At 34.3% G+C, this 13,686-nt stretch overlaps 1 protein-coding gene across 4 annotated transcripts in view; it reads right to left on the minus strand.

Annotated features, from left to right (window-relative positions):
• Nucleotides 1-3,051: 3,051 nt before the first annotated feature.
• Gabra2 (gamma-aminobutyric acid type A receptor subunit alpha2) overlaps nucleotides 3,052-13,686 on the minus strand; it is a 140,981-nt gene continuing 130,346 nt past the window's right edge. For 3 of the 4 annotated variants that reach the window (XM_052735081.1, XM_052735080.1, XM_052735079.1), the window contains exons 10-11: nucleotides 12,807-12,986; nucleotides 3,052-6,342 (exon numbers count right to left, since the gene is read on the minus strand). In XM_052735081.1, the coding sequence (XP_052591041.1) occupies nucleotides 6,046-6,342; nucleotides 12,807-12,986 (477 nt within the window). In that variant the 3' untranslated portion in view covers nucleotides 3,052-6,045. The remainder of the gene's footprint in view (nucleotides 6,343-12,806; nucleotides 12,987-13,686) is intronic. The other variant, XM_052735082.1, reaches the window with a different exon arrangement.

Here is a 13,686-nt window from a genome sequence, read left to right on the forward strand (position 1 = left end):
CACATAATGAATTATCACAAAAGTTGTGATAAATTAATATAAAATCCTTTAAATCCAATATATTTGGGTTTCACAAAACTAACAGTACAGAAAACAAGAAAAGTACTGCTAAAATAAGAAAACACAAAGAAAGGAACAGAGCAGTACTTTCTTTTAAGAATTTTTAAAATATCTGATGAGCATGTGCAGGCCACATATGGAAAATTTAAGAAAGTCTAAGAAATGAGTTTGTAACCAATGTTAGTGAATGAGCAACATCACACACATGGACACTGGGTTGATGCACAATGTATTTCCCTTGATTTTTGACATGTTGAAACTTAGGTAGAGGCTTTCTGGTTTTGTTTGTTTGTTTGTTTGACACACTCCAACCACTCTTGTATTTCTTTGTTATTGGAACATATTAATTATAAACTATTGGGTTCCATTATGACATGCTAGTGTATGTGAATAATGTATTTTGATCATAACCTTCCCTATTTCTGGTCACTCTCGCCTCCCCACTAGTCCCTCCCTCTTAACAAACAGTCACTCTTCTACTTTCACATTTATAGCATAGCCTTGCATATGAGAGGAAATATTCTGGGTCTAGATTATTTTGCTAAGTAACTTGAAGAGCTCCAGTTCCTCCCACTTTCTTTAAAACATCACATTTTTCTTTTTACTTTATGGATAAATAATACTCCATTAAATATCACATTTGTCTTTATCCATTCATCCAGTGGGTACCTGGAATGTATCTGGAACCTGGCTGTAGTCATAATGCCACAGGGTATGCATATGAAGACTTTGATCCTTTCTGGTATAAGCCTGAGTATAGTATAGCCAGGCCATATGGTGGTTCTAGGTTTAGTTTTGAGGTACAGCCATACTGATTTCTCTTTTGGCTGCAAATTTACACCAGCAGTGTTTATTGTTTCTATTTTCCTGCATCCTCACCAGAATTGTGTATTTATGTGTGTGTGTGTGTGTGTGTGTGTGTGTGTGTGTGTGTGTGTGTGTGTGTGTTTCCAGTTTATAAAAAACACATTATGGGTGGCACAGAAAATAACACTTAACCTGTGTGAAGCAGTATTAGGCACCTGGCATTAGGTAATTATTAAAGCAAACATTATCTGGGCCTTTATTTTTGGGGGGTTTTCCAAAAGGAGGTTAATGGGTCTTCTTCCCCCACCATCCTCTCTCCCTGTCTCTTCTCATACTATAGGGGGTAGAGGCTTTCTGAATGGATGGATTCTCAAAAAGATAGCAGCAAAAATGCAAACCAAAAAAGAAAAGCATTCTTTGTTAAGTTTCACTAACATTATATATTATACTGATGTTCTTGATATATAAAACTAAAAGCCTTGCATAACTTCTAATCACAAACCACACCACAGACACAGAAGGCTATACACAATATAACCTTGCTAAATATTAGCCTCTGGAAATATTTCATGATATTATAATTTAAATGCAAAATAATTTTCTTTGAAATGGGGTAAGAATGTCCTATAAAAGATGTTCTCTTTATAACCAAATAAATAGAATATTTCAGTTAATGATGACAGGATATATAGTGTCTAATTATGTACTCAGATTTAAGATTTTTTTATGTTTTTGAAGATATATTATTACTATTACATTTTTCCTACTCAAAGATATCTTATGGGAACTTTATTAATTTTAGTATTTAGACATCATACATATAATGATATATTCATAACTGTTAAATATTTCTCTGTATAAATAAGTACATACACTTCTCTCCCTGTGTATGTGTCTAAATTATCTGCCTTCTTAAGAGCTATAATAGAGAAATACTTTGCTTATTTCAATTAGCAATATCCTCATTTTTCCCTGTGATATGTATTTCTCACTTGGCTTTTGGGATTTGCTGAAAATAGGAGCTGTTAAAACCTGAAGAAAACATTAATATACTCAATATAAATGCTAATAGTAATTTCAATAAGCACTTACTTTCATTTTAAGGCATCAATCCAATAGAGAACTATCTTGTGATTTGTTCTTGTCCACATGCTGGTAGTCGCTTTAGGGCGGCACTCATGGCTCTAAACAAAGGTGACTGCACCCCTCCTCATTTTGCGTTTTGTTCTTCTTTAACTGCTAAATTTCAGGGGAGACCACTTCTGTGTAGATATTAATAACTAAACCTTGCACTTATTGTACTGCTATTAACCTTTTCAAATAGATCTGCTCTTCTTTTGTAAGAGAGTAACAATACACTTCAGATTGTGTTGTGAAATGCCTCGATAAAATACAGTTTACTGGCTTTAAACAAAATCTTCAAGCTAATAAAAGGAAATGGAAAAATATTAACAAGACCTATGATAATTGAAAATGAATAGAATTTTGGGTCAGTAACCAGTTCTCTCGTGATTCACTTGAAAGTTTGAACCATGTCAAATGAAAATAAATCTAATAATTGCCTCAAGGATATGTGCATGTATAGGGATATTTAAAATTTAATAACAGTTATCACACATTTAGTATTATGTCTCCAGATTTCAGTTAAGTAACAAATGTTTCTGTCTCACAGATCTGTGTCTGGGGCTCTGAAGTACACAAAAGCACACAGAACACAGCTGCCTAGGCATCATGACCAGGCAGAACAGAACAAGCTGCTTTCACTTTTTTTCAATGAAATGATGACAGGCCATCCCAAAGTACAATGGTAAATATCCACACAGCTTTGGTATTTTCCCCAAATATCTGCACTGTAGAGATTCCATACAGTCTATTGTATCAGAATTCAGTTCCCTCAACCAAGAGTACAAACAAAGTCACATAACTTGTGAAATGAGGAGAAACGTCTCTCTCCATATAAGTATTAGACTGTATCTATATCTAATTGAAACATACTAGCCAAAGAAATTGTAAGTGAAATAATATTTTTTGTTAATTTTAACAAAATGTGCACTATTTAAGAGAATGTTTTAGAAATATTGTCGAAAAGTTCACTCATCCAGACTTGTGAGAATTTGCAATACATCCCTGAAAATATCTTGAACTATTGGGTTGCCAGCTTTAAAAAAAAATCAGTGGATATGGTCTGTTTACCTTATTACCATATTTATTGTTAAAGAAAGTAGGAGAAAAAAGAAAACAGCCCACATTTTAGCATAGTAGGCACATAAATTCTCAGTATTAATTTAATTTACAGATTTATAGAGGTCTTTAGTTATTTATAAGGAAAAGAATACACTATCTTCACCTGGAGTCTGTGGCTGAAATCCCAATGATGTTTATACAGGACTGAGGGAGTGTTAAAACAGTAAGTAAAATTAAGTGACAGCTGGAGAAGTCGCGGTATAATGTGCTTACATCTCTCTATACAAGTACATTCTGCACACGCCATGACTGTCTAAGTCTTTATACAGCATTACAGCATATTAACCTGCCATTTGGTGAGTCAAAAAGCAAATATTAATATATGATATATCTCTTCTGAAAAGTGCTATTACAGTGATCATTTGTATCAGAATGTCATTAGAGTCAAATATGATTTTTGTGACTGAAATGAAAAAATTCTAATTCTGTTATTTCAAGGAATCACAATAATGGTAAGTTTTCCACTCCATTAAAAAAAAAAACTAGCAAAAGTACTACCATCAACATAATCACAGCAGAGAGATCTTTTCTGATTACTTGTGGAAAACTATTTAGAACTATTTTTACATATGTACATATTTATAATAATGGAATTTATAATCATAGAGTAAAGGGGCATGACAGAAGTTTAATCTATTCATTTTCACGTTTTTAATTATGTGGAGTGAGGTATGTGCACACATATGTGAGGGTACTCATGGATTCCTGCAAGGAGTGTCAGATCTGGAGCTGAGGTCACAGGCACTTGTGAGCCACCGTGTGGATGCTGGGAACTGAAATCCAGTCCTCTGCAAGAGGAATATGTACTGTTAACCTCTAAGCTCTCTTCAGCCACCCTAAATTGTTCTTAATGTATTGGCAACACACACCACAGAAAGCATCTTAACAACTTTTCTTCAACTATTACAGTCTTTCACATACAGCTGCAACTGTCCCTAAGTTTTTCTCGAAATTTTTCAATGTATAAGTATTTAAGAAAACAGGTATCTTTTATTTCATTGTGTGGATGATATTCACACTTTAAAATTATTTAGATAATAAAGAAGATGTAACTGGAAGGGAATTAACAAAATACATTTATTGGCTTATGTAATAATTTTATTAAGGTTTATGAATTACTTTTCGTGAGGAAGTTTTTAATGTCAAGGCTGTCTTTATAGCGAATTCTGTTAATAAGATGCAGCTGTGACCCTGGTATTAATACAATCATGCAAAGCACATAGTAGAATCAATCACACTAGAAAAGAAAATCAAAAAGTTGAATGAGACAAAAGAACAGCAGGTATATTTTTTTTTGAGTTTGCTTATTTCAGAAGATGCCCCTTTTATTGATTTTGTGAACAGACCTCTTTTGCACTATATATACTCAAATACTGTACAAAATTGCAAGAAATGCCACTATTTGACTACTTAGGTTTCTACAAAAAACATCATCATGAAGTTGCGTTTAATTTTAAAAGTCAACTAATAACTGCTAATGTACGTGTCAGTCAAACGTAATTTGGTTTTGACAAAAACACACTGTTAACTTTAGCATGTTCCAGGGGCATAAATAATGTCTTTAAGTGCTAAAAGAAAAAATGAATTTTACCCATTAACAATCAGTAGTTATATAAAATTGAAAATTATGTTTTCTAATTTAGCTACATGGAGTGTGTGTGTGTGTGTGTGTGTGTGTGTGTGTATGTGTGTGTTTGTGTGACATAATCCATAATCTGTCAATGATGTTTTAAAGTTGTGGTTTAAAAATGTTCAACTCTTACCAAAACCTCTTCTGTTATACAAAGCTGCTGTAAATTCGAGTCAATGAAATTTAAAGTTGCAATTTACAAAAGCAGATTTATATTAATTCTTACCTGAAAGAGCTGCTTTCCAGACAGAAAAATGTGCCAACTAACTGCCCTTTCCTTTATAATTAGTGGCTTCTGATTCCTGATGAGAAGAAGCCTTAAGGCAGAATTTGCAGTAAACAGGAAAGAAGAGAATCATATAAGTGCTCATCTATACCTAGGACACCTATGAATTCTCATCACTTGGAGTTTTTGGCACAGCTTTCTAGTCTGACATGAATGAACTTTGTTCCACTGCAGACAAGATGGCTGCCTTCTTCCACTCTCCAGCACCAGAAAAAGTCAGCTGACAACATGTGCCTCGAAAACTAAGTCCATTTATCTTCGTTTTTATACTGTTAGGTAGTTTCCAATGATTGTAGTGAGCTGTAAGATTCAGTTACCACATTTAAATAAACTCTCAAGCTAAAAATATAATGACGCCTGTAACTGGTGACATTCCAATAGTTCTTAAATGTAAGCATAATCAACATCCTGTCATGGTGACTCATAGCTATTTGAGCTTGTCATGCTTGTAATATGTACATGGCTCTAGAGAGTCTACATAGTAATTAAAGGCTGTTTTCACATCTCTAGCTTCTCCATATGTGTGTCAAGCTTCCCATTACACTAGCAGTGGTTCTGAACCCTCCTGGAGGGATCGGATCAGACTTTCAGATATTCAGATATGCAGAACTCATATTTGAGTAACAATGCTAAATTCTGATCATCCTTAGGTAACAGTAGACATTTTTTTAGTGTAATATCTAAAACAAAGGTTTTGCAAAGGGTAACATAGGATTCTCAACTTTCATCATAATTAGAACATTAGGAAATAATTTGCGTGATCTGAAATCCACTTTAAACTAGGTCCTAAGGTAAATCTTTTTAAAAGGCAATGGTTCTTTTGGCACGGGATGTTTTCTGTCTGTATTTCCATGAGTTAGCAAATGCAGGTACCCTTTAAAGTTCTACTGGTAAGCTCTACCACTATATACATACTGTACATATTGGGACATAAATTAGCAGTTATTAGTAAGACTGTACATAGCAAAATAAACCAAGTGTAATGTTGCTATAGCCAAAATGTAACCAATGTCTAGACTCACGGACTGACCCCTAATACAGGCTCCCTGTTTAAATAGGTAGCCCAATAAACTAAATTAAATGTACCAAACAGAACTGGGAAAACTATTCTAGACATTCTGTCAATTTTGCTGACGCTGTTGAAGGTTTTCTTGGCTTCAGCTGGCTTGTTCTCTGGCTTCTTGTTGGGTTCTGGTGTCGTTGCACTTTTAGAGATGGTGGAGAGAACAGGATCTTTGGAAAGATTGGGGGCGTAGTTGGCGACAGCCACTGCATAGGCATTGTTCTGTATCATGACGGAACCTTTCTCTTTTTTCTATTGGGAAACACAAAAATTAATAGAGTGTGGGTTTACCATGCTTCTTAAAAATTTCCAACCTGTATTTTAAATTCTAGAAAAAAAGAAAAGATACTCAAATATGTATCATTTTTTGTAGAGAAGAGAAATTAGGAAAAGTAAATTGAACAGTCAGTAAATCCTAAAATCATTGAGTGAGAAAACACATAGAGCACAATACAGGCACCATTTTCCCAGAGAACCAATTTTTGTTGTTTACATGGAAAATGAACAGTAGAAAATGTAATTATTAATAAAATTTCACAATATTTTAATATTTTCATTCTTACAAGTCACTCACATATGGTTCTTTAATTAATGAGTGAAGAATTACGCCAAATGGAAGGATTTTAAAGAAAAGCTATGATCACCGACAATGAATGACCTCAATTTTTTCCACGGAGCAGAACTCCAACTCAGCTTATGGTAAACTTATAAGGCAATGTTTTAAGACTGCAAAAAATTGTGACTTAATGTAGATAGAAGTCTACAAATTGCTATTGTAATAAAAATATACAAATTCTATCTTTTCAGCTTCCCTAAACGCACCAACCCCTTTCAGTTTTCTTTTTTGTTTATTTGTTTGTTTGTTTGTTGTTGTTTGTTGAGATGGGTTTCTTTGTGTAGCTTTGAAGCCTTTCTTGGATCTCGCTCTATAGACCAGGCTGGCCTCGAACTCACAGAGATCTGCCTGGCTCTGCCTCCCGAGTGTTGGGATTAAAGGGGTGCGCCACCACCACCCAGCCCCTTTCTGTTTTCTTAATGAAGGATCCCCAGTTTCCGTATGGGTAGCTCTTGTCTCAATTACTATCACTTGCTCCAGACAATTCCCCTTTGTGCTCTTCTGGTTTGGCCTAACCCTGTTCAGTCTTTAGCCACTATAGCTACAGGGAGAGCTTTAGGAAACAAATTAGACCACACTACTCCTGTTCTTAAATCTCTCCAACAGTAGCTCATGGACCATGGAATACAAATAGCACTTTTAAACCATTCCTTTTTTGTGTTCACTACATACGAACCCCTGCGAAATAACTTTAGTTTTCCAAATATTTGCTTGCTAGAGTCATTCTTTCTACTCACCCAATTTTTCACATGACTAATTTCCTTTCATATTTTGCCCTGAATTTGAATATCGTTTCCATGGAATGCCTTGCCTATACACTAACCTTAAAATAATCTTTGTCTCCCACATTTTCACTCTCAGAGCACTTTAATTTGTGTCTATCATAACACTTATTGAAGTATATAAGCACTTTCTTTACCATGTGATTATTTAATTGGTATCTGTTCTCACTATACTCTGAATTCACTGAAGGCTGATGATCCATGTCTTATTGATCTTTGTAACCTCAGCACATGACATGAAACTTTTCCATAAATATCTTTCATGGGGTAGACATAGCATATATACGTGTGTGTGTGTGTGTGTGTGTGTGTGTGTGTGTGTGTGTGTGTGTGTGTGTGTGTGACAAATGGAACCTGAAAATACAAGTACTATTTATTGGTTATTATACAATATAAGTATATTGTGATTTATCTACATGCCAAAAAATGAGCCAGCAATGAGTTACATAAAAGGATAAAAGATATGAAGCAAGTTCCACTTTAGCTCCATGTTATTAGTTTAGAAATAAGGTCTAAAAGGAAGTTTTATGGTATGACAAGGATACCCATCTATGAAATGGTTGGGGGAAAAGTCACAGCAGTTAGAGGTGTCAGCTTTCCAAATTCTGCAATGACTTTTTGTCTGAAATTTTTGTTTGGAGTATTGTTTTCCATAAAATGCCCTAGTTGAGAATTATATCACTATGCCCACCTTCAAAAAGTATTCAACGATACAGGAAATGCATAGCACATGGCTCTGTTGTTATTTAAACTATATCTAAAGCCCACTAAAAAATATGACTGAGCTTAAAGGTTATGAGGGCCTTGAGAAAAAGCATTTGGCCACTCTCTGTTCTAGCTTCCGGTTGGATAAAAGGGAGAGACAATGATAAAAATGCTACACTGACTCTCTGTGATGAACAGTTGAACTAACATGTGCCGTGCTCACATTATGAAATAATTTTCTCCAAGAGAAGTGGAGTGATATTTGTTACTTACAATAATCTAGACAATGGTCACTGGTAAAAGACTGCATAGCCTTTTATTATTATATAATGTATTATGTATTTAGACAAGACTACAAAATCACTGAATGGAAAGACTCTAGAGTTTCATGGAAATAGAGCATTAAAGGTAAACTAGAAATTGTGGTATAAGAGTTAAGATAGTTAGCTTAAGATATATTTTGTTGCTGTAAGATTACAAATAGAAATGATATTTTAAGTTTTACCAATGGTTCTTCTCTCAATTTTAGGTGTATAAAGTTAATAGTAAAATCAAGAATGAATGAAAAAAACATATAAAATGTACATGTACATGAATAGCAAATAAACAAAACGCCTATGCCAGTGGTCACTACCCAAATAGCAGTCTGAGTATTTGTGTGGCTTTTTGTTTGTTTTGTCATAATACTGCAGATTCCTTTAAGAAAAAGAAAAAAGAGTAGCATTTCTAAAATGCGTTTGAAATTTTTATTGTCTCAACTGTAAAAGAAAAAGTGAATCTTAGTTTTCTTCATTATATATATAGAAAATTATGGCTTTAATAACTAAAGATAAATGCACAAATCCAGAGAAGGGCTAAGCATGAAACAAATGGCTGACTTGCCATCAAAACACTCTTTTGGAAGTTAGAAACTATACCATTTTCATATCAGCAGCAAGGAAAGTCTAACAGTCATACACCCTAGCTCTTGGCATGTGAACTCTAACAAGTTCACTGGATGATGTATAAAACCTCCATATGGTGCTCAGTCTCCTCTAATCCTAGCCACAGCATGCACAGCTTTTGCTGGCTGATGATATCTTGTTTAAAGAGAATGTTGTTCTTCTCAGTGCAGTTGAAAATAATGACGATTCTAAATAATTCTAAATGCTCTTCTTTGTTTAAAATTAAATATACATAGAGAAATATGTTATTGAGTTGATAGCAAACTTACAACATGAAGATACGTTAGGGAAATTAGATTCTCACTGACTAGGAGAACTCCTCTCTGATGACTAGCTTTTATAGTGATGGAAGATGCTAAGCATCCCAGTGCAGAAGAAATGACATGATGTGTCTCACCCAGCATTGCCCCTATATACTACAACACTAACTTCTCAGACAAGATGATATAAGGGTAACCAGATACTTTCTGATAGGGTCTGAAACCTGCAACACAAGAGGGGATTCATGCTTGGTATTTAAATTGGGGTTGGCAGGTGAAGAACTCATGGCCCTAGGGAGGAGCCTACTACCTTTACTTAGATCAATAATTATACTGTCAAACTGACTTCCAAATATACATGTTGATGCCCATAATTGTGTACTGCTATCAACATTAGAGTTATTACTTTTTGTAGTGGGCAGTGATCAATCCAGGGACACACAGTTGATCAAAATGCTGAGGATAAATGAACATGAGTGCTGACCCATGATTGGGACATCTATATCAATCCCTCTTCTAAGGCTTGGGTAATAAATATCACATTAGAGGAGGAAAAATAATGTAAGAGCCATTGGAAGGGAGATATCCTGTGAAGTGCTGATTTAAAGACATGGCATAGCTTTGCGCTGTGAACTCAGTAACTGAGGTTCCCTACAGAAGGTTTGTACATAATCAAGACAATCAAAATTCCAGCATAGATGGAGAAAGGGCTGATGAGGCTCAATTTCCAGCTGAGGAGCTACTCTGGGTGATAGTCTTTGGAGAAGGGAGAGCTATGTTTCCTTGGGAGTGTGGCCACTGGTAGCTTGCTCATGCTGTAGTGTATAACCTCATACACATACACATAGGGCAGCAACAATTAGACATAGGATATAAACAACATAAAATTTGAGTGATATCCAGTTCAGAGGGAATGTGGGGGCACTTCTAGTGGAAATTGGAGGGAGATAAGGGATGGATATGATCAAATACATATTATAATGTGTGTCTTTTTCAAGGAATTAACAAAAACACTCTAAAATCATTTTGGAATTACAATATATAATGTATACTACATTTACCATTCTATTTTCATTATTTTTAAGAAATAAATAATTATATATATATATATATATATATATATATATATATATATATATATATATATATATATATATAACCTTGTCTGGTTCAATATTGACTTCTACTAACAAGAATAGAGCTGAGATAAACATCATTATAAGGAGATATCTGAATACTATTCAGGCTGTGAATCAAGATAGACCACAATGGAATATTTCAAGATACACTGACCTCTCTCAGCTGTATTTACTTTTGTGTTTAATTCTTGGCTTATACCTACATATACACTTGATGAGAAATTATCAAATAAAACTTGTGCTAACTGTACTAAAAAGAACTCATTGCCGTGAAGGCATTCTGTGATATTTCTATATTGTTTTGAATCTTGAGAAAAACTAGAAAATTTCTCATTCTTCCTACTACTTATTTCCCTATAGGCTAAATTAACATGTTTTTTCAATATTCAGGCATGGAGTAAGTCATTCTCTGTCACTTGGAGAGCTATAGCAGCAAACAGAGTGATACAAATCCAGGCTAAATATCAGAAGCAAACTTCTAAAAATGTAACATTACAATTAAAAATGGACTCAACTAGAAAGAGAATCATGGAAACAAAGGCAAGTAAACAGTGTTATATTTTACTAATTTAAAGAAATTATTGGTACCTATATATATATAGAGAGAGGACCGATAAGAAGAAATCCTCTCTACAGCACTCAACCCATCTATTTCACCTTATTTTTGTTTTTGTTTTTTCGTAATTAAAACAGAAATCATTCAAAAGTAAGCTCAGCTTAGAAGTCTCCATTTGCTGGTTATGCACACTCCTTAGCATGTAAATGGTGTCGCATTTCAGTCAGGATCTCATAATTAACCTGTATTGGTCCTGAAGTCTGATAAACTGGAGTTTGTACCATTGTTACATTAGTTGTGAATAAGCTTTGAGTCACACTCAGTGAGACATCACTTTCTACTGTTTGCCTTAAGTGGCCTTTCCATGTCTTACCATAGCATTATGACACTAGCTGCTGTAATAACACATACATGTTCTTTTTCCATTGTTTTTCATTTAACTGTAAGCAGATTGAAAACAGAATGTCCTGCAGAGATCCTAGCATAGTTGTTGACCCAAAGCTGACTCAGAAATGCTTTTCAAGATGGAAGGATTCTATTAAAAAACAAGCTTAAATAAATTTTTTTAAATGTAAGGTGACAGAATCTGCTTTATAAGACAAAATAAATACTTTGTTAGATAGGAATAAAAACAACAACACATTCACAATTCTACTACATTATAATCTCAATGGACACAATTTCACAAGGTAGAACTGTGGCAGACTAGGCATTGAACAAGCAACCTCAACTTATATGTGGTGCTGGGCAAGATGTGTTTGGGTGGTATACAAAGTAATAATGGGTCAGGGGTGGTGCTTTTGATTAGTGAACAAATAGTACATTTTTATATAGCTCTTGGTAAAAACAATAAACGATCACACTGTTATACAGTATGTTGATAGCTCAGTTGTCAGTGAAGTAAAATGAAACAAAACAGGAATGTAACAAAGCTCATCGCTGTGGGGGATGCGCAGACAGACGCTCTCCTATATACCTGTTGTTGGTTTGCTCCTGCCACAGTGAATGGTCACACACTCGTGTGCAAATAGGCAGCACTAATTGGATGCAAGTGATCATTAATAGCAAAATTAAGCAAAGAGAGAACATGAATCTAGGAGAAAGACAGGGTAGGTTTACTAAAGGAATAGGAGGGAGATGGTGATCAATGGATAAGATCAATTTATGTGCAAGGAACTTTCAAATAATAAAAAATATTAGTAAAAATTGTATTTGATAAGACTCAACATGTTTTGATTTTGTTACATTATTGAAAATTGTTGATACGTATTTAAACTGTCAGATCTAGAAGAATTTTGATTGCTGAATCCAAAGGTTTTTACATAATTGTTTTATACACTTGATATCCTTTATGGGGCAGAGAAGTAACATACTAGCAAATTTAATAAATCATCTACCTAAATATGGGCACCAATCAGAAGATGTGTCATATGAATGAGTAAAACTATTGTGGTTTCAGAAATTGGCCCTTTACAGTAAGCATATGAGAATTCCTATCAAATAGTCAATGTAACAGGCCCTGGAGGAAAAACCAAGGTTTCTAAAGGCAAATATATGCTCTTTTTACCATGCCATGTGGTCATTTTACGATTGTTTTTTTTTTTTTTAATGATCATTGGAAAGTCCAGTACTTGTAGAACAGCAATATGTTCCCTGGCCAGATAATACTACCATTAACTGACTAACCATCCTGACTGAGAAAAATTATACTTACAGAAGAGTGTGTGAAGGTTAAACAGTCCATCCGCTTCTGTAAGTACTCTAAAGGCTTTGCTTGGCTTAAACTGGACCATGAGAAAGCTATATACTTGGACCATATTAGTTTAGCTCCTTGAAGAATTGCCTTCACTGAGTTGTGTGTTAATATAATGCCTTCAGCTTTTATTGAAGGGGACTACAAGAAACATTAATATGAAATTCATTACAGCATTTATTGTGAAAAAATGACATCACTTGATATAGTACCCAGCTCACTCTAACATAATAGCAATGGAAAAATTTTTCTTTATGAAACTTTACTTTTTCTCTTTTTTTAATTCAAAACATAGTGCCCCAAACAGAGCTACAAATTTGCTGAGTAATTACTTTAGAATGTTAAGTATAACTACAACTGTGAATTATTGTCAGTGAGCCAGCTATTACAGGATACTTGAACCTAATTTTCTTCTGTTCTTATTTCCTACTTCTACTTTATAATTTTAATATAATTATAATTTGATTACATAGCTTTTTAATAAGTTACCTGAAATTATTTTGGAACAAGACAATGTCAAAACTGCAAACAAGGGACTGAAGAGATGAATCAGCAATTAAGAGCACTGACTGCTGTTTCAGAGGACATGGGTTCAATTCCCAGCACCCATGCTGCAGCTCACAACCATCTGTAACTCCAGTTCTAGGATCTCTGATGCCTTCTTCTGGCCTCCATGGGCACCAGGTGCCCTTGGCACACAGACATACATGTAGACAAAACATCCATACACAAAATAAGATAAAAATTTAAATTTATAAATGAAAATAAATGAATAAATACACTTTAAAATGTGGTGTTATTTACAAATTAATAGAATGAATCAAAGAACAATGGTCCATTC

Source organism: Peromyscus californicus, unplaced genomic scaffold (genome assembly GCF_007827085.1).
Source record: "Peromyscus californicus insignis strain IS unplaced genomic scaffold, ASM782708v3 Scaffold_13__1_contigs__length_99412109, whole genome shotgun sequence".
NCBI lineage: Eukaryota > Metazoa > Chordata > Mammalia > Rodentia > Cricetidae > Peromyscus > Peromyscus californicus.